Source organism: Pteronotus mesoamericanus, unplaced genomic scaffold (genome assembly GCF_021234165.1).
Source record: "Pteronotus mesoamericanus isolate MK-2021 breed Mesoamerican mustached bat unplaced genomic scaffold, CSHL_Meso_final contig_25, whole genome shotgun sequence".
NCBI classification, from domain to species: domain Eukaryota; kingdom Metazoa; phylum Chordata; class Mammalia; order Chiroptera; family Mormoopidae; genus Pteronotus; species Pteronotus mesoamericanus.
The window spans coordinates 25,134,263-25,156,524 of NW_026555105.1; the positions used below are offsets into that span (position 1 = coordinate 25,134,263).

General features: G+C 41.9%; 1 protein-coding gene across 2 annotated transcripts; it reads left to right on the top strand.

Annotated features, from left to right (window-relative positions):
• The first annotated feature begins 3,610 nt into the window (after window positions 1-3,610).
• On the top strand, window positions 3,611-16,527 carry CHGB (chromogranin B). Of its 2 annotated transcripts, XM_054573502.1 has the most exons (6): window positions 3,611-3,814; window positions 8,651-8,697; window positions 9,202-9,295; window positions 13,583-14,770; window positions 15,089-15,345; window positions 16,148-16,527. In XM_054573502.1, the coding sequence occupies exons 1-6, from the start codon at window positions 3,766-3,768 to the stop codon at window positions 16,220-16,222; spliced, it is 1,710 nt and encodes a 569-aa protein (XP_054429477.1). In that variant the 5' UTR covers window positions 3,611-3,765; the 3' UTR covers window positions 16,223-16,527. The 2 variants fall into 2 exon arrangements, with proteins under 2 accessions (XP_054429477.1, XP_054429476.1); XM_054573501.1 differs by having other exon boundaries at window positions 13,583-15,345.
• The last annotated feature ends 5,735 nt before the right edge of the window (window positions 16,528-22,262 follow it).

Here is a 22,262-nt window from a genome sequence, read left to right on the forward strand (position 1 = left end):
CTTCAGTAAGGACACATCCTTCCATTATCTCTCCATTCCCCAGGGGTGCAGCTGCTGCCTGCAGTTACTAATCTCTGGGTTTCCTCCTCTTCCCCTATTTTAGCTTTTCTAATCCCTGTCCATTATTTCCTGTATTAAATTCCTTCCGGCGGTTTCATTTTCCTGGCTGGACTCTGATGGATAACTTATTTCTGGAGACTGCACAAAATAATGGTTAATCTGAACTCTGATTCCTAAAGGAGATATATTTTCCCCTTAACTCTTCTTTGAGAGCATTGCTGAGACATGTTCTTCCTATGAGATAAGATTATATCCAGAATATTATCAGCTACCAAAAAGCCAAGTTTGCTCAATCTTGTAAAGATATCATCTGTTCCCAAATTGGTCCATGCATTAAAGATGTCACCTGTTCCCAAATTAATTTCTAGATTTGATGCAATTCCTTTCAAAATCCTAACAGGTTTCTTCAGGGAAATTGACAACTGATTCTGAAATTTATATGGAAATGCAAAGGACCGAGAATGACCAATATCCTCAAGAAGAAAAACAACATGGGAAGACATTTTCCATCAGATATTAAGACATTAAAAAGCGAGTGGTATTACTCCAAGGATAATCAAATAGACAAAATGGAATGAATCAATATTCTGGAAGAGTCCAGAAACATATCCACACACATGTGGACTCCAAGTTTTTTTTTCAGAGACACAACAGAGCAGGTGGGGAAACTGAACTCTTTCAGTTAAAAAAAAATCCCAGAATAATTAGGTAGTGATATGTTTAAAAAAATGACTATACCTCTATCTCATACCATGTTTATTCTAAGCTGCAGTTCCTAAAAATATTGATTTTCCTCCATCATCCTGTTTTGAGAAAGTTCCTGAGAAATGTTCCTCCCAAAGGCTTTTTTCCTCCAGGTCCATGGAGGGCTAAATGTGTGAAGAGAAGATAATAAATGTTTATTAAATAATGAGAAAAAAGAAAGGTGAGTCTGAATATAGGAAATGGCTACAGGCCAACTCACAATAATGAAAAGGCTTTTCTTGATGAGTAATGAGCTCAGACCAAGCCTAGTCTGAGAAGCCACAGATGACGTTAACATTTTAACCCTGTGTTTCTCAAGGGAACAAGAAGAGAGGGAAATCGCTAGAAAACTGGAATGCAGATGTTTCTAGATGGCAATTTCAAACTACTGTTGGCAATCAGTGCACTTAAAAGAGCAGTTGGAACCCTTATATAATTTCAGCAGTAGAAGAAGAACTCCCAGACCACTCCCTAAGGAAGGGCCCTCATGCAACACCTTCATTTTCTATACACACTGCTTTCAAGGGTTTTAAACGGACCCTTTTCAGGGAGTTTAAATGTTTCTTAAATGTTATGTTTCTAAAATAATATCAGATTTGGCCCTGGCTGGTGTGGCTCAGTGGATCAAGCACCAGCCTGTGAACCAAAGGGTTGCCAGTTTGATTCCCAGCCAGGGCACATGCCTGGGTTGTGAGCCAGGTCCCCAGTAGAGGGCGTGCAAGAGGCAGCCACATATTGATGTTTCTCTCCTCTCTCCTTCCTTTCCCCTCTAACATAAATAAATAAAATCTTTCTTAAAAACCTTTAAGAGAAATTTAAAAAATAACATCAGATTTTGGAACAATGCAAAAATAGTATTAAAAATTTCCATACACCTTTCACTCCTAGTTTCCCAAATATTACCATGTTGCCCTGCTTGCCTTAGTATTTTCTTCTCCTCCCCCAACTTTATCTTTATAAATTTTTCTAAAACACTCAAAAATAAATTGTATACATAGCATCCTTTTACATCTAGATACTTCAATGTGTGTGTTCTTAAAACAAGGACATCCTCATATAATCACAGTAAACTGATACAATATTTATTATGTAATCTACAGATCTTATTCAAATTTCCCACTAATTATCCCACTAATATCCTTTTCAAGACTCTTCTTTTAAATATTCTGTGGCTGTGGTCTTAGTGAAATAATTCCCAGCCTTTTCAGGAAGATGTAGTCATGCACTCAGCACAGTAAAATTTGAGCTTCATTGATTTCCAGGAAAAAGACACTGAAACCTCCTTTCAGCTGTGTATGCAGACATCTGACTTCCTGGAAAGAGACCCCAAATGAAGGCTCCCTCGATTCTCCAAAGCCTGTGTTACCAGAGAACTTTCTGAATTATTTTCTTCTTTGTGCAGAGCATTTGCCTGCTGTTTTCCTGATTCCTCATTAGATTGAGAGAACCCACATCAAAAATATCCTGGAAGTTGTTTTCACTTTCCTCTCACACATAATAATAAAGTAATTTCCTATTTCAAATGTTAAGCAAAGAGGATGCTCAGGGCTTTTGGGGTGTACTAGATCCTACAAGCAGTTTAGTCCATTCCCAGCTCCTGAGACTATGGCTCCATTGTAAAGGAGTAATAAAAAAACAAAAGATAACAACCTAGATAAATGCCCATCAGAAAGAGGACTAAATAAATCCCAGTGTATACAATTAACATAATATTGTGCAACCATTCAAAAGAAGCTGCAGCTGTATTTGTCCCAAAATACATTAAGCCTAACAACAGAATGTGGTAAGTCATCTTTGACTTTGCAGAGAGAAATTGGGGAATTTGGGGAGATAGAGGTGAAGGAGAGACATTTATAGTAAACCTTTTGTAGCATCTGATTTTCTCACTTTTACCATGTGTGTATGTTGTGTGTTGGGGAGGTGGGTCATGAATGGTAGGCAGGTAGATAGATAGATAGATAGATAGATAGATAGATAGATAGATAGACGGATAGACGGATAGATAGAAAGAAAGAATGGATCATGAGTAGGTATATTTAAGACAAAAAGTTTGAAAAATCAGCAGGTTCCATATTTTCCAGCTGCATCTTTTGTTTTTATTTATTTTTAAAGCTGTTATTTATTTATTTTTAGAGAAAGGGGAAGGGAGGGAGGGAGAAAGGGAGAGAAACATTCATGTGCCAGAGAAATATCTGTCGGTTGCCTCTCCCACGCCCCCAGCCGGGGGCGCGGGGGTGGGGGTGGTGCCGGGCTCCAACGCGGGCCTGGGTCCGATCGGGAATCCAGCGGCGACCTGCCAGTTTGTGGGAAGAAGGGAGGCGCCCAGCCCACTGAGCCACACCAGTCGGACCATGCACCTTTTGTTTTAAAGGCCATCATTCCCTTTTCCTTTTTTACTACAGTTTATTCCCCTCTTGTTAGCAGTCTTATCCTCCCTTGAGTAATGGAGACACAAAACAGACTTAATCATGGACATAGTCTGAACAGACCCGCACACTGTACACAGCCTCCAACACACTTTTTTAGACTTGGAAGTGGCGAGGGCAGGCGAAGATGAGGAGAAATTTGGGGCAATCTAAGTGGGACCTCGTCTCTCTCCGGTCTCAGGTTGGCGTTACCTCCCTTCACCGTTCCACTCCACCTTGCTCCCCACCCGCATTCCAGACCCGCCGCAGGCAGTCGCCTGGACTGGCGCACATCGCCGCCTACTTGAGCCGCCACCCCCGGGGCCGCCTCGTGACGTCAGGGCTGAGCGAGGGGGAGCCGCCTCCTGGGTACCCGCCCCCTCCCGTCCCTGCGACCGGGACCTGCCCTTTAAAAGAACGGGTGCCTGCGCCACACCGCGGGCACCAAGACTCACGACTGCTTTCCTGGAGCATCTTCATCTCGCCTAACATCCGCATCTCGCCTCACTGGTCCAGCTGCCACCCTCTTCTCCGCGCAGATTCGGGGACCCGGGCCATGCAGCCGGCTGTGCTTCTCGGCTTCCTGGGAGCCGCGATGGTGGCCGGTGAGTGGGCGCGGCGGGTTGTTCAGCACCGCGGACAGCGCCGGCCTCGGTCCTCTCTGAGGCCCCCGGGAATCTTGGCTGGAGGATACTGGGGGAGAAGGAGGGTTGAGTGGAAGGTTTCTCTCTTTTGCTGGAGGTTCTTAATTTCTTCTCTTCCCTGGGTGTTTTCCTTCAACTTCCCGCTCCACCGTCTGACGTGGGAAAAAGCCAGAGGGCTTCCTCGCCCAACCCGGGGAGTCTCAGTCTTTCCACCTCTGAGTTTTCCGGTGGATACGGAGAACATGAGCCCGTGCCTCCTAGGCACGTTTTGCTCACTTGTAAATAGTCAGGCTCTCTGTACCATCTAGAGAGATACTGTTACAGTCGTATTCTGTATTTGTATGTAAGTGTTTGTTTGACTTTTTAAAACCAGATAACCAAGGAGTGAGAGAAGTGCATGTAATATGATATAGTTGGCACCCCTATATTTCCCTTTGTTGTTATTATATAAACATGATGAGATAAAAGTATGTTTCATGTATATATCATCCTTTTTATTATCATGTTCATATATAATATATGTATGTGTGTGTGTTCATGTGTATGTATGTACAAGGTTAATGTAATATTTTTCTGTATTTTGGAGAGAGGTAATTTCACACGGATGTTAATGTATTTTAAAGTTATGAATGGAAACTGCAGTAGATATTTTGAGTTTTGTATTCCAGGAAAAAATAGATTCTAAAAATAACTACAAAAAGATCCTTGGAGTAGTAAAAAATTGTTTTAGTCAATTTAGGAGAATGAAATTTTTGTCTTTTTATAATTGACATATAACAGGGTGAAATATTTGACAGTGTTTCTTGATGTGTGGAAGAATGTGGGACTAAGCTTTAAACTAGCTCTGGAGATTTAAAAAAAGGTGTGTGTGTGTGTGTGTGTGTGTGTGTGCACGCGCGCGCCGAAGTAAAGTCACTAGGAGTGTTGAGACCATTGGGAAGTGAACAGAACACCACCAGATTAAACTGGAGGTTTCTTTTGGCTGTTTTAATGAACTCATAGAAAAATATTTTTTATCTGAGATTGAGGTTCTAACTAGATTTGAGGTATTGTCATCCATGAATAGGAAGTTTTTATTGACAGCAATTACTGGATCCAAAATGTAAAAAGACAAAAGGAAAGCCAGTGGTTAATTTATTTCATTGCAAGCTACATACATTCAAAATTTTCTAAAATGTTTGCATTTTTACAAATTGCCTATAAATGTTCTCAATTTAATTAAAGAAACCCAAACGAATAATTTAGAGTCTTTCTGGTCAAAAATATCTTCAGAAAGGCATTGCTTAAGAGACTAAAGCTGTGCTATGCATTGTAGTATGGACCACAATAACAGGACATTTGTGAAGCTTATTTAACTGTAGTAGTAAAATACATATAGCTCTCTTATGTAAAAGAACACTTTAAGAAAGGTCCATATTTTAATATGAGCTAAAATGGAGACATTATATTCATTAATTTTTTAAAATTGAGCTATGATTCACACACTATAAAACCCAGCCTTTTAAACTGCATTATTTAGTAATTTTAGTATGTTCACAGACTGTATAACTACTGTCAAATTTCAGCACATTTTCATTACCCCCGAAAGAAACCCCGTATCTATTTGCAGTTATTTTCCATTCACACCTCTTCCAATACCTGGAAACAAGATATGGTAACCTTCAAGCAGAGTTTGTTATTTAGCAAAATCATGAGGCTGAGAAGAAACTCAGGGAACCATATGGTTCATTTCCTATCCTTAAGAGCTTCTGGAAGGAAACCTACACATTTCTACAGTAGCTACTGTGCACTTTAAAAATTAATATGAGTGCAGTAGCTGTATGATAGCCATATTATACCAGGTTAAATGGTTTCTGCATTGAGAAAGACCTGCTTACCTTGTTATTTTATAGCTGTATTTTTACTCTGGTATGACACCTTGGTAGCCTTATGAGATATTAATACTTTGGATGTTATTCTCAGATGTATTGTACAATATTATTTCAATTTTTTTCTACCATTTGACTACTTTATTTTAACATAGTCATTGGCTTTTCTTTTGTACCTCCTGAATCTTTACACAAAAACAAGGTAATTACTTTAGGGGAATCACCATGTTTTGTTGTCACAGATTCTGCTGGAAGAAATACAATGGCACTTTTACATTTCATCAAAATGTACAATGTAGTTTTACAAGGAGACTCTAGTTCCTTTCCACCAAAAGATTTCTGAAGGGCTTCAATTAGAGAAACAATACTATTTTATAATAATAAATATGAGCTACAAACTATTTAGAGCAATAAAAGAAAAATATTTCTCTCCCTCCAAATCTAGTGACTGTTAATACTTTGGTAATATCAGTAATTAATTTTAAAAATGCCTATTTTACATTTGTGGGGGTGAAAAAGAGGGAAGTAGCAGCAATACCGAAGTTTAGTAAAGCTAGATTTTTTTTAAAAGGCATCTTCCAGTTTATCACAGGAGGAATTCTCTCAGCTATTTCTTTCCAGAGGATTTCACTGATTCCAGGTGGAAAGAGTAAGTGCTAAAGTGGGATTGTTCCCAAATAACAGCCATTTGGAGTATAATATAATGGCCCAGTGTAGTGGACCCGGGTGCCAAATGGACCCTGGGCCACCTGGATCTTGTCTGAACTACATATCAGGAAGAACATGGGGTCTTCATACCTTGTTAAGCCACTTTATACTGTGTTGAGCCACTTCATAAACATTTTACAAATCATTTTAACATGCCGAATAACTTTGGGCCTCCTGAACCAATTGATGTAGATCCAAGGCTAGGCTTAGAAAAGAAAAATTCAGTAATGAGGATAAATGGAATAGGTTTTGTATTTCTAGGCTGAGCCTTATGATATGTAATTAATTGGAGAGGGTTGGTTAAAGGGGCTTAGGGCACAAACATTTTGGGAGGAAAGGTCAGGTTGCTGGTTATAAATAAGCTGCATTCGAGTAGCTCACATCTCCTTTGTCTGAGCGTTTTGCTCTTGCTTCAGCTAGCTCTTCTCTTGTTTCAGGGTCCTAGAATATTTTGCACTGAGCTTCTCCTTCAGGCAGTGCCAGGAGAACTGAGGTGATGAGCCTATATGTACATAAATGCTTTATGCTTGTCCAGTGGAAAAGGCTTAGACAACACAAAGTCAAGGGAATATATAAAAGCAGTAAAACAGCTTTGAAAGAAAAAAAAAGAAGGCACTGGAAAATTAAAATCACCTGGAGCATTTCTTAAAAAGACAAACATACAAGGTCTGTCCAGAAAGCATCCAGCCATGTAATATGAAAAATAAGGACATTTATTGAAGAAGATACAATATACAAGAAACATTATACATAGGACAATGATACCTCAGTCCCCTTCAAAGTAGGCAACCTGGGACCTCATACAGTTCTCCCAGTTGCCATCAGCTGCCCCGTTGTATTTTTCTGAATCTCATCAACAGCCTGAAATCTCTTCCTCTTCAAAGGTGATTTTAGTTTTGGAAAAAGCCAGAAGTCACAGGGCACAAAATCTGGGCTGGGGGTGGGGGCGGTGCTGAGTCATCTATGTGATTTGATGTTTCACAAAAAAACTCTGCATGACACGTGATGTGTGAGCGGGCGCGTTGTCCTGATGAAGGTGCCAATCACCAGTTACCATAGCTGCAGCCTTCTGAATCATCTGAAGTTTCCTCCTAGGAATGTTCAAGCTTAACACAAAATCTGATGCCTGTTCGTTGCTCTGCTTACTCAATCATTTTGAATGCAGTGGCTACACAGTACACACGCTCACTCAATGGTGTTTACTGCCGCCACTGACTAGTACACTGAAGTTATCATTGTTCACACATGGACATTCCAGTCCACTCTCCTTGGCTGCCAGGTTACAGCAATGTCACACACACCATTCTTGTTATATTAACAATGGCTGGATTTTTTCTGGAAAGGCCTTGTACTTCCATCTGATTTAAAATAAGCAGAATCTCATGAAATTTAATTTAAATGAATTCTTTTTAAATGCCCTCATAAATAGTTGTTAAACTTAAATATCCTCATAAACAGTTGTTGAACACCTATTTGCACGTATTACGGATACCAGCTCTACTGGTAGACTTAGATACCTCCCATGTTCTCTGCATGGCTGCAGACATCATGGGGGATGGTAGACAGCACTGACTGATACAGATGCATAAGCAAGCTTGTTCAGGCAAAGAGCTGGGGTAAAAACGGGGTATTTGTTATGTGAGATAGCCACAACCATGTTTTTGTAAAGGAAGTGAGTTTGGGGGAGGATTTTGGGGGGAGGGGACAGGAATAGGCAGAGTTACAGATCTCTTCTCATTTTGGGTGGGCAGAAGCATGGACGAGGGCATCCTGGCTTCATTTAAACTAGGTTTATTTTAAACTTTTCATTGAGTATAATGTACATATAGAAAACTGTACAGATCATCAGTTAACAGCTTAATGAATTTTTCATGTATTGAGCACACCTGTGTGAAAGCTCCCAGATCAAGAAACTAAACAGTAGCAGTATCGCCAGATGTCCCCTTTCTGTGGTCCAAACTTGATTTATACTGCATATAATTTAGCATTCATTTCCAAATCATGTTTAAGACATTTCTAGGGAAAATAGCTATGCGTGTGTTTGTATGCACTGCACAGAGCTCCTGGGCCATCATCCCCAGCTACCTCGACCCTGTTCGGCTCTCACTCTGCCCCTCTCTCCAGGTGTTGCATGTGTGGGGTGGGGGAAGATTTTGTGTTTGGGTTCACACCACTTTCCAAATCAGCTGAGGTCATTTCCCATTCTTTTTCTCTTTCAAAGCTGCCAGTTCTATGCCAGTGGATAACAGGAGCCACAATGATGAAATGGTAAGTTGAAATATAAGTCTAGAATCTATACTTACTAGTATATCTAAACTCTAGATTTTCCCACTTATTGTACCAAACCAAACAAAATAAAAAATGAAAACAAATAAAAAAAAAGATGTCATAGTCTTACAAAACCAAATTTCCATCCCTGAGAGAATAGGGGCAAAGGATGTTCCTCCTTCCCTGCGCTTTCAACTCCTTCCTGGATGTTTTAGTGCCTGTGAGGATAACTGTGTCATCGCATCGCTTTCCTTCCAACTTGTCAGAAATGGGTGTTTATTTCTCTTCTCAGTGTGATCTTGGCCCAATTCTTTCTTGCATTGCTCTGTGGAGAAGCCTTAGAAGTTTCATTACAGTCCTGTAAATCTACATTCCTGCCCCCCAAGGATCCTGCATCAGTACCAGTCACGTAGCCGAGCCTCTCTGGACGGCCGCTCTGGGCTGAGTAGTCTGCCATCCCACTGATACCAGCCTTTGCCAACCCGCTTTTGGGTTTCCCTCCAGGTGACTCGCTGCATCATCGAGGTCCTCTCTAATGCCCTGTCGAAGTCTAACGCTCCACCCATCACCCCTGAGTGCCGACAAGTCCTGAAAAACAGTAAGTTTCCTCACCGCAGATCTTTGTTCCTCCAGTGGCCCTTGCTCCTGCTCCCTCTAGTTTACCTTCCACTTTACCTTCAAATGAGCCAGAGATATAACTTAGTGAGGGAAATACAGACTCAACTAGTATCTGGGAAGATGGAAAGATATGGCTTCTAGTCCCTACTCTGCCACTTTATAGCTTTGTGTCCATGGGGAATATCTCTTGCCTCCGTGGGTTTATTTCCTCAAAGTAAAATGAGGGAATAGTCTTTGAGATGTCTATCATTTCTTAAATTCCTTGGTTCCAGAATTTGGGTTTTCAGGACAACCTTTCATTCGGGTGCAGGGAGATCTGGGGAGTGCTTGTGTGTGATTGGAGGAAGGAGGGTTGAGTGTTCTGGGAATGTTGGAAGATGAAAGGACAGAAGGAGATTTTAAAATTATTATTATTATTTTTGCCTTCTACTCTTGACAGTGATGATCTTCCAAGTTAGAAGCTGGGAAAGGTGACATGGATATTTCTGGCCTGTTTACATGACATATTGATTAAGCCATTTTCATGCAGAGCTTATTTGAAGGGAGGTGCTACCACATTGTACCAGAATTCTGGACCTGAGAACTGGAAAGGGTGAGGGTAAAAGCAGATCATTCAATGAGTCAGAGCAATAACCTTCTAAGTCTAGATGGGGATGTTTTCTCTATGCAAATCAGCTTCTGTTGAAAACAAAATTCGAACAGTGATATAAGCAATAACCATTGGGAATGGATATTAAGAAATCAATTTTATAAAACTATGCAGTCTCTTTTATGCATGAAGTCAAACTGATTTAAACAAATAAAAACAAAACAAAAGTGTTCCCCACAACACTTTTCTCTGTTTTTAAATTTTTAGTCAGGCTAGAAACAGTGGAGTTTTCTTCTTTTCACCTTCAAAACCTCTCATTGCAAGGTAATGCTCTTGCTCTTGCTGCACATGAACCCTCAAGCATAAATAATAAAAGCAGGTATTAGCAACTGACTAAAAGAGTTGCCTGGAGGGGGTGGCGGGGGGACTCAATCCACCATTGGCGGTGTCAGGGTAACCATAGTAGATGTGGGAGCTCAAGCTTGTAGGGGCCCCATGGGCCCATGGGAGCTGAAAGCTTCTCCATCACTGCCTACATACATACTTTCACTGAATTTCTCCCCAACTTTCTTTTCCAGCCATTACAGGGAATGGGTGAGGGCAGAATAGGTCTTCTGGTAGGGACTGAAGGCTACTCTTTTGGGCATACCCATTTTGCTGCCTTTCTTCTCTTTTCTTTGTTTACCAGATGGATGCAAAAGTTTGAGGTCTGTCATACTAGGTCATCAAAGAACCATGATTACTTAGAAAGGGCTGTTGAATATAGGGCTCTGCTTGCCTGCCAAGATCAGATTCTTAGCCCTAAGGGGTCTTTTGCTGTCTCTTGTGAGAGCTCCAGGGAAACTGGTAAAAAACAATGACCCAAGTCTATCAGGACCCTGGTGACATCATATCCAGAGAGTCATAAAATGCAGATTGGGAAGATTTAAGAGCCCCTCTGAGGCTGCAGACTCAAAAGCCAGGCAGGGCCAGACCAACAGATAACATAAAGGAATAAGGAAGGACAGGAAGAGACTCCCAAACTGGAGGACACATGTTTCTGTTTAAGGAGTAGCAGATCTCTCTCTCTCTCAGCTCCAGCCTTACTGTGGAGAAATACAGAAATACAGACTCTGTAACCAGATCTTAGGACTGTTTTTTAAAAGAAGTTGAAATTGGGATTTTTAAGCATATCTCCTGGCATTTGAGTATTGTTTCTGAATTAGAATTTATTAAAAATGTTATTAAGGCCAAACAATTCACCTGTGGGCTACCAGTTTGTGACTTATGTCCTATTCTAGTTTCCTTTGCTGACATGTCTTAAATTGATCCAAAGCGCGGTGGAGCCTTCAGCCAACTGGATGGATGGACTCCTTCCTGCAGCCTCCCTCCCACACCTAGTTCCTCTGCATCTCCATTGTCAGTCTCTCCAGCACATCTCTGGAGCCAACATACACTTATTGGGCAAATGAGTGTTTGGGGAGTAGGAAAGAATCATTGGTTTATGACTTGACGAGATCTTAGGGAATGTGTAGTCCAGTGTCTTAACAGGTATAAGAATCTCCTTCACTGGATTGATCTGATCATCCTTGCAGCATTATAGGGATGGAACAAGCATTTTCCCCTTTGTAGCTGAAAGTAAGAACGAGCCTTATGCCTTAGTTTTACAGATTGACAATGACTGTGCTGCTAATCACAGTCCCCCTCTAATCTCACCTGCGGGGGCTTAAAGCTAAATTTAGGAGGAAGTGCTAAGCCTCAGGCACAAGCTGCTACAGGCAGCACACAAAGGTAAAAATACTTCTGTTCCTGACCAGCAGGCAGTAGGAAGGGACCACACAGCCTCTACCCTGGGAAGCTGAGATCCTGCCTGATCGGTGGCACTATTTCAGCTGACTCGCAGAATGACGTCAGTATCTGGCCAAAGCCTCCCTGCTTACCTGGCCTCCTAGGCCAGCCCCACCAGCCTCAACGCTGCACATACCACCACTGGCTCTGAAAAGGCAAAGGCGCTGGTTAGAGGCCAGCCCTCAGGTGCCTGGGTATGAAAGTTCAGGGACATCTCAATTGTCTCATAAAACAGGAGAGTGTTATCATGGCAGGTGGGGCTTTAAGCAGGGAGATACAGACCTTCCACTATTCCCTTGGACATCTTTTGCAAAACAGACCATTTTTTTTTCTATTTTGCAAATGTCAGTACAACATGACTCATCAAAGCCATTTAATAAAAATATGTGAATCACAAATTTAATTTCAAATTTTCTAGTAGCCACATTAAAATGATAAAAAGACAGGTGAAATTAATTTTAATAATATATTTAATTGTATCTAATATATATTATTTAATATATAATTTGTATGTATCCAGTATATTTATGATAAATATATCCAATACATTAAAAATAGTCATTCCCATATCCAATCAATATTAAATATTGAGATATTTTGTATTGCTTTATACAAAGTTTTAAAACTCTGATGGATATCTTATACTTACAGCACATCTCAGTTTGGACCAGCTACATTTCAAGTGCTAAATAGTCATGAGGGGCTGATGGCCCCTACAATGGACAGCTCAGATGTAGACCCAGAGCTGTAGACCCAGAGCTGTAGGCCCAGAGCAGCCTTGGCTTCAAGCATTCTCTCTGAATTCAGTGACAAGAGTTGAAATCCAAACCTCCCGGCTAACAACTCAGGCAGTGTTAACTGCGTATCTCCTTTCATGGCATGTCCTTGAACTGACAAGGATTTAGTAAAGGAGCTGTTGACATGTGGAAAAGATGGGAGAAAACAGCATTCAATTAAAATATCAATTATTACCATCTACAGTTGACTCATGGAAATACAAAGATAACTCAGTATACTGATCTCCATCCTCAACTTTGAGACCATGTTGGACAGCCGGGGCCTGAGTGAAGGAAGAAATGGCCTTTCCCCTGCTGTGTAGTTTTCTCAGGGGAGAAATATACACCCCTTTATATCACAAAATACTAAGTTATATTATCGCTTACTGCTAGGTTGAGTCTACACAGTTGATTGGGTAACAAAAGTCTGATAAACTAATAATTTTAAAATTTTCAATTTCCCTTTGAATCCTGATATCTCTTATTTTGGCTATTTAACTTTATTTAGCTGGATTCTAGTTAGAGCTATGACCACAGTGTTCACTTTTCCATCCCTACTTAGAGCAAATATGGAAAGAATGGTCCTAAATCACAGCTCTCTGAGTCTCAAGGTCTTAGTCTGCAAAAAAATGAGGTTGAACTAGACAAATCCTAAGGTTTCTTCTCATTCTAAATTATAATATTTTATTGTTTAAAATTACATTTAATTGATTATGCTATTACAGTTGTCCCAATTTTTCCCCTTTGCCCCACTCCACCCAGCACCCAAATTATAATATTTTATAAACCTATACTTGTATTTCAATTTGATTATTAGTAGTACCAATTAGAGATGCTGTTTGGGTACTCTGAAAAAATAAAAATACAGAGAGTTTATTATTAGATTGAAACATAGCCAAGGAGCTTTTAAACCATTTGCTTTTGAAAGGAATCTGAGTATATTCTTTATTAACTTAAAAAATTTTTCAAGTGATTTTCAGGGTCCTTAGGATCTATAATAATCACCGAGGCTGGTGCTTGTTGAACCATAAGCAATCCTGAAGTAATTCTTACTCTTTTTACATTTTTATTACAGGTGGTAAAGAGGTTAAAGATGAAGAGAAAAGTAAAAATGAAAACACTAGGTTTGAAGTAAGATTGTTAAGAGACTCAGCTGATGCCTCAGAAGCCCACAGGCCCTCCAGTAGGGAGGACGCGGGAGTCCCAGGGGAGATGGACACACAGAGCCCATCAGTGGCCAACACAGAAGGCGGTGGGCACAGCCGAGAGGGAGCAGGCGAGCCCCAGAGGAGCCTCTATTCCTCTGACAGTCAAGTCTCCAAAGAAGCAAAGACACTCCATTCTGACAAGAGTGAGGGAGAGGACAGGGAGGAAGAAGTCAGGGAGGAAGAGGATGGAGAGAAATATCAGAAAAGAGAGCATGTGGAAGGTGGCAGTGAAGAGAAACACCTAGAAGAGCCAGGAGAGACACAAAATGCCTTTCATGACAAAAGAAACCAGGCTACAGCTAAGAAAGAAGAGGAGGTAGTATCCAGATACGATACACACTTGGCCAAGCTCCCTGAGGAAAAGACACACAGCCAGGAGAGGAGTAGCCAAGAGAGTAGAGACGAGACAAGGAACCAGGAGAAACACCTCCAAGAGTCTAAACGCCAACCTGGAAGCCAGGAAGAATCTGAGGAAAGTGAGGAAGATGCCAGCCATGAGGTGGACAAACGACGCTCAAGGCCACGACATCACCATGGGTGGAGCAGGCCTGACAGGTCCTCTCAGGAAAGGAACCCTCCCTCTGAGGCACAGATACAACCCCGTGAACAATCTGAGGAGTCAAACGTGGGCCTAGCCAGCGAAGGGGACAAGAAGGACCGTTATCCCACCCACTACAGGGCTTCAGAGGAAGAACCCGAATATGGGGAAGAAGTGAGGAGTTACACAGGGGTCCAGGCTCCCGAGAGCCTGGAGGGGGGACGATATTGGGGCCGAGGAAGTGAGAAGTACAGGGCTCCCAGGCCTCCCAGTGATGAAAGCCAGGAGGAAGAGGACAAGAGAAATCACCCCGACTCAGAGCTTGACAACATGGCACGTGGATATGGTGAAGAGAGTGAGGAAGAGCGGGACCCAGAGTGGGGATACCGCCACAGAGCTAGGAGTGGGGAGCACGGTGCCTACTCTCCTGCAGACAATGAAGAGAAACGATTCTTGGGTGAAGGACACTACCATGTTCAAGGAAACCAGATGGACCAGGCAAAAAGGCACCTGCAAGGTGAGTGGCAAGAGCAGGACAGAAATTACCTCAACTACGGTGAAGAAAACAGCGAGGAAGGAGCCCGCGGGGTGTGGCAACAGCAGGAGGACCTGCAAGACACTAAAGAGAATAGGGAACCAGCTAGGCTTCAAGGCAAGCAGTATGCTCCCTATCACACCACTGAAAAGAGGAAGAGACTAGGGGAGCTGCTTAACCCATACTATGCCCCTTCCCAGTGGAAGAGCAGCCATTTTCAGAGAAATAACCCAGATGACAATTTTCTGGAGGGTGGAGAGGGAAATGGCCTGACCTTGAATGAGAAAAATTTCTTCCCAGAATACAACTATGACTGGTGGGAGAAAAAACCCTTTGAGGAGGATGTGAATTGGGGATATGAGAAGAGAAACCTCGTCCCCAAACTAGATCTGAAAAGGCAGTATGACCGAGTGGCCGAGCTGGACCAGCTCCTTCACTACAGGAAGAAGTCGGCTGAATATCCTGACTTCTATGACTCGGAGGAGCAGCTGAGCCCACGCCACGCTGTGGAAAATGAAAAGGACAGGTCTCGCCCAGGAGTGCTGACAGAGGAAGAGGTACAGTGTGGGGATTTTGTTTGAAATTAACTTAGGATGGTTAATGTTAACATGTTCAAGGCTGTCTGAAATTGATGGGGAGACATTGGTGGGAATTAATCACCATGATAATGTGCCCTTACTTAACAGAGTGGAGGCAGCTCCTGGGTTTGACTTCCACCTAATATCTAGCTGCTGTCTACGTCCCTGCCCACCACCTCCTACTGCAGCGCTTCTCAACCTTGGCCGCACACTGCAGTCACCTGGAGAGCGTGAAAAACTACTGCCGTCTGGAACCCAGGCCTCCCCCAGGGATTCCATTTGGTAGTGGGTGCTGACAGGGCATTGGAATTTTTTAAAGATCCCAGGAGGTTTCAATGTTCAGCCGAGGTTGACAACCAACCAGTGCTCTGGCATCTCTTGGTTATTTGACTTTGCGTCACTATTTCCTCGGGTAGGAAAGAACAGCTGATAAAGAAATTAGTTGTTTTGGTCTATACTTGCTAGCTTGTGGCCAGTAACAATCAGAAATTTACACCTGGGAGGGGTAAGATGAACAGAGATGTTCCCTTTTCCTCATATTGACTCTGTAGGTGCTTCTCAAATCTGAATGTGCATCAGCATCATGAGGGATTCCTAGCCCTCAGAGTTTGTGATCCAGGTGGAGTCCAGGAATCTACATTTCTGACAAGTTCCCCAGTGGTGTAGGGTGTCAGCCTCTAGCAAATCGAAAATTCCCCTTTCCGTTTATACTGCCTTAAACGACAGCAAAATAAACTAATCTGGGACCTCATGCTTCTGTTTTTCTGTGTGTGTTTTCCAGGAAAAAGAACTTGAAAACTTGGCTGCAATGGATTTGGAACTACAGAAAATAGCTGAGAAGTTCAGTGGTAATTGAAGGGGCTGATGGTTGTTAGAGTGAAGGGCAGTTTTAAGAAACAGGCTTCGCCTATTTCCCACTTCACTGAAAGACGCCATTTATTTACCCAAAGACAGAAAGTAGAATTTACTATTCATTAAGTGCTTGAGACAATTAGAAATATCTTTAATTTTTGCCAGAATGCTATTGAAAATAAGAATAGCATGACTTGTAGCATATTCTTTCTCTGCAAAATCGATATAATTAACATGCTTGTGACAATGACTGTGCTACCATCCTTAAAAAAATATGTTTGCATCTGTTTAAAATAATAAAAGATTCACCTGAAGCCAAAAAGCTTCATGTTCTCTGCTTCCTTTGGGCTAACAGAGAGGAATGGGATTTTCAAATCCATTCTTTAAAGTGAATTTTAAAAAACAGCACTAGGATGTATTGGTCTTTGGATGCACAATAGTTAAAAGAAAAAAAAAGCAAAACTTTGAAGAATGTAAAGAGAAAGATATCAGGAAAACACATCTGTTCCCCTAGGCTGGAGGAAGATTAAGTAGGCTTGAAGAACCTGTTTGACACACACACTAAAAAAAAAGGCATTAAAAATTCTGTTATTTGAAGAGACCTGGGAATATCTGGCCAATGGTCAGTTTTAGGGCAGAAGAGAAAGCCTGGATAATTGAGAAGAACTCCAAATTGGGAATCACAACATCTGGGCTGGTGCAGGAAGATCCCTGGGCCCTCAGGGCCTATCTGCTTTCTACTGTAAGGAGGCAGGACTGACTCTGTTACCAAGTTGCTATATGACTTTGGACAAGTTACTTTCCCTCTCTGGACCTCAGGTTCATCATTAAAATAAGGCCATTGTCTAATTTGGTTGTTAGGAGAATGATAGGAATTTTTGCAAAAGACTCAGAGCAGTGCCTTCTATACCACAATGGTGCAGGAAACGTTGGCTGCTGCCACTGTTATGCCTGCAGCTTCTTACAGTATGGCAGTTGGACAAGTCTCTTCTCCCTCCTGTCACCTGTCTTTTCATTCCTCGCCAATGTGTGCTTCCATGTGATTGATTTCTACTGTTTTGACAGTTCTGGTTAAGAGCTGTTTTCAGGAGGTGGCAAAAATCAGTCTGGGGATCATATATGGCTCATAACCATCCAGGAAAGGCTGACTCTCCTCCTCCTGATAAAAGCAATAATTGTCTGTGTTAATTTAACCGGATTCTTTTTAGATTAACTTTCAGTCACAATTGCAAGAGAGTTTCAGCCTGGTAGTCTTAGTCTCTCTCTCTTTTTCCCATCTCACACACATATGCACACACACAGAGTGGGCATCGCTCCTATGGAGAAGCTGCTGGCAGATGGAGCAAAGCACTGCATGGCACCCAAGCTTGGCGTTGGTTCACACAGCTTCCTCCTGGCCCACACCACCTTGCCAATGCCCCGCGCATTAGCATATGCTTTTATTTTAGTTTGCAAACACTTCAGGGCAGGGGGGTGTGCAGGCACAGATGACCTATCAGGGATGTGGGTGACAACAAGAGAATCCCACCGGACCTGTAGTGCCTGGCAGAATGCAATTCGGACCTCTGGAGATGCCACCATTCCTTCAAGAAGTCAAGGACTACCTAGGGCCACCGATTTCCTCTTTTAATTAATATGTGTTAATGGTAGATCTATCAAGTTAATGATGAAAACACTCTGGCTATAGGGAACATGAGGGCAGAAATGCAGAAGCCAGTGAGTGGCGGTGGGGAGGAGCAGTCACACTCTGCGTCTAGCTGATGGATTTGGTGTGGCATGAGGGAAAGACAGGAGTCATGGATGATGCCAAGGTTTCAGGCTCAGAGAACAGAGGTGGTTAAACTACAGGAGGGACTGTCTTGGGCAGCTCAGGTTGGGTATGTTAAGTTTAATGTGTGACTAGACAACAATTGGAAGTGTTGAGTTGGGTGTATGGGCCTGGAGCTCAAGAAAAGGTCTGTGCTAAAGACAGTGTGGGAGTCATCATCCTAGAGATGGTATTTAAAGCCTTCCCACTGGGGAGATCACCCCATGTTATATAAATGAGCCGAAGACAGCTTCTGTGCATTGGCCCCTGGGTGGGTCATCTCCTTCACTGTAGGCTGAGAACTGTGAGCTCAAAAGCCTGCCAGTGCCACACACACATTTTACACATCATTTATTTTAGACATTGTCCAAATGAGCAAATGTTTAGCCATTTAGGGCCTACCTGCTTTGCATACCTCTCCTAAACAACACCCGGCATCTGCTGGCCATTGGTAAAATAGTCTTGCAGCTATAAAACCCCAAGCCTTATAAGTAATGTGACGTTTGCTCCTCAGAGTTCTCAGACCCAGCGACTGCCCACCACACTGCTGAGTGACATTGCCCAACACAAAAGGCACCTCTCCGACTCCCTCCCCCTGGGAGCTCCGTTGCCCTCGTCGCCTTCTCAGTAGCAAACCCAAGGTGTATCTTCTGGATAGGTTCCTGCCGTGATGGACTTCTCCTCCCCCGACCTTCAAGACCTGTCAGGTGTCACCCAGTAGACAATAAAGCATGTGTGCGCTACTGCCACCTCATGGTCACATCTCTTTCTTTGATCATTTCCCAAATCCCTTTACCGATGGAGCAAGTGTAGAAAAAAGAAGACAAAAAAATGAAAAAGGTGCAGCCGGTGACCCTTAGGGTACACCAATGTTTTTCTAAACGTTCATCTCAGAGGCGATGAGGAACTAGTATGAGAGATGGAGGTACAAAGGCCAGAAAGGCAGGAGGGAAACCAGCAGAGTGATGTCCTAGAAGCCAAGTGATAAACTGCAGCAAGGAGAGGGGTCAACCATGTTGGACACTGCCAGCAGGTCTGGAGGACCCAGAAGGGTCACTTGAATCCATGGTCAGCACATATTTTCTTAAAAAGATAGACAGCACATATTTTAGGCTTTGAGGGCCGTATGGTCTTCGTCACAACTATTTGACTCTGTCACAGAACGAAAGCAGCCAGGGACAATACATAAACAAAATAAACATGGCTGTGTTCCAATAAAACTTCATTTATGGGCACTTCAATATGAATGTCATTTAATTTCTATGTGTCACAAAAATATTCTTTTGCTCCCCCACCAACTATTTAAAAAATGGAAAAACCATTTTTAGCTTGCAGGCCATACAAAGACCTGGCAATGAGCCATACTAGGCCTGTGGGCTATAGTTTGCTGATTTCTGATTTTTTTTTTTTTATCCTCATCTGAGGACATATTCTTAATTGCTTTCAGAGAGAGAGAGGAAGGGAGGGAGAGAGGAAGGGAGAGAAACATCAGTGTGAAAGAGAGACATTGACTGGTTGCCTTCTTGTAGTTGCCTCAACCAGGGCCCAAACCTACAACTTGGGTACGTGCCTTGACTGGGAAAATCATATCTGCAAACTTTCGGTCTATGGGACGAAGCTCCAACCAACTAAGCCACACCAGCCAAGGGCTGCTGACCCCTGATTTAAATCAATCATATTTCTTCTTATTTTGCCTCTTCTCTTCCTTGAGTCTTTCACCACATGGCTTTAGCTACCTTGTGCCACTCACAGGTGATGGAAAAGAACTGGGAGAGACCACTTTACCCACTTGTGGAAAGAACTCCCCAAAGGCTAAGAAATTTCTGCTCTCCTTCCCACCACCCTCTGGATTAATTTCTCTGCTTTTTAAATTTTTTGGTTTAGAATGACAACACTAAAACAGATTGAGCCCATTCACATTTTGAAAAATGTTATTTAACGCCTTGTTACATGTAAGTGTGAAACTTAAATGTCAGGGATCTTTCTAGTCTCGTTTTAATCTCAGCCAAATGCCAAAAGTCCGTATTTCAATGGAACTGTGAAAGAGGCAAAGAAGGGGCAGGGTGTATGATATTATTTTCTATGCTTCAAAGATTTTGCCCACTTTCATAAAGGGTTAAAAAGTAGTAAGTGCCCAACAAATGTTAATGGGAAGAATTAACAGTTTATCAGTTGCTTTTTAAGTAGCTAGCTATTCAGAGAGTTAGGTTTCTTGCCATCTGACCTGTGCTACATAGTTAAATCCAAGAAAAAAAAATCTGTAACCTATTTTACAAAAATAGAGGCAACATTATATTTAAAGTAATTAGATACTCAAAGATCCTTCCTAGAACTGCACTTAAAAACATTCCCAAATCAGGAACATTTAGAACAGCAATTTTCAATGTTTTTCATCTCATGGCACACATAAACTAATTACTAAAATTTTGTGGCACACCAAAAAAATATATTTTTACCTATCTGACAAATAAAAAGGTATAATTTTGATTCATTCACACAGGACAGCTATTGTTGTTTTGGCTGTTGTCTTTTTTTTTATTTGACAATCTAAGGGAAGAGGTCAGTGCCCCTGACTAAATAGTTAGGTATTGCATGTTTGAAAAATTCTTGCGGCACATTGGTTGAAAATTGCTGACTTAGGACAACATAAATCTTAAATGATCAGATTTTTAGGAAATGCCTTTTAGTATTTAGTGTTGCTCTTGCAATATTTACAACCAATGCTTTGAGACAAATGCAAATACCCTAGCCTTTTTCAAAATTTTGTATATTTGTGGGGGTGTCTTAAACTTCCCTCCTCCCATGGATGCACTGAGTATACAGCTGTACATGGAACAATTCATTCTGAGAGAAATCTAGAAACTAGCCAAGTTATTTCTACACATCAGATGACTATGTCCATATTGAAGTGGGTAGAAAAGGCTGAGACACATTCTTGGCATAAACTCCACCCCTGGCCCAGTGCCAGACAATTGATAGGGGACCCTTAACTCTCAGCTTCTTCTTACACTACAACTTTTAAGACTCTCACGTGAGGGATGGCTTCCCAGAACTCCTAGCTCAGAAAGTCAACGGGGCTTGTGTTCATGAGACACACAGGAATATAGCAAACAAAGCACCAGTTCTCAACAGTGGACAAGCACACACCAGTACAACTCTCTCCACAGCTCAGTGTTAAGGGAGCTCTCCAAAACGCCCATCTCCTAGTTTTTCCCTGGAGGAGGCTTAACTAAATATTTTCCCCGCTGCCACTTGAGGATTGAGGTTATAATCAGCCTGCATCCAGGTGCTGACAGCAGTTCTCCCCTTTGGGACACGCAGGGCTTGGTGTTGGCACACCCTCAATACTTAGGAACCCCTAAGACCAAAGATGGAAGCGTGGGCAATCCCAAAAGTTTGAGACAAACCAGGAGCTCAGACTGGGCTGACTGATGAAGTTCATTTCATGCATGATACCAACCTGTCCAGACCGGAGAGGTGGCTGTTACATCTAAAGCACAGGCACCGACACAGAGTCAAGGAAAATGAAGAAATGGAGGAATAGGTGCCAAACAAAAGAACAAGATAAATCTCCAGAAACATATCTTACTGAAACAAAGATAGTGATTTACCTGACAGAGTTCAAAATAACGGTCATAAAGGTGCTCACCAAGTGACGATTTTAACAGACATATAAAACATATGTAGGTACCAAACAAATGATAGCTGAAGGAATTCATCACCGCTAGACCAGCCTTACAAATGTTAAAGGGAGTTCTTCAAGCTGAAATGAAAGCTGCTAACCATTTAGTAACATGAAAACATATGACAGTATAAAATTCATTGATAAATGTAAATTCCCCATAGTCTCACTTATCCTCTAATTCTAGTATAAAGGTTAAAAGATGAGTTAAAATAACTGCAACTAAAAAGTTTTGTTAATGGATACTTGATATAAGATGTAAATTGTGACATCAAAACATAAAATGTAGCGGGAGGTGCAAACACAGGTAGAGCTTTGTGGATATACCTGAAGGAAATGAAACCCCTATTTTGAAAAGGTCTCTGTACTCCCATGTGCACTGCAGCGTTCTTCACAATAGCAAAATGTAGAAACTTAAGTATGTCACCAAATAAATGGATAAAGATGTGAGGTATATATAATACACACACACACACACGCAACACACACAATGGGTTTATTTTACAGCAATGAGAAAAAAAAAGAAATCCTACCATTTACAACATGGATAGACCT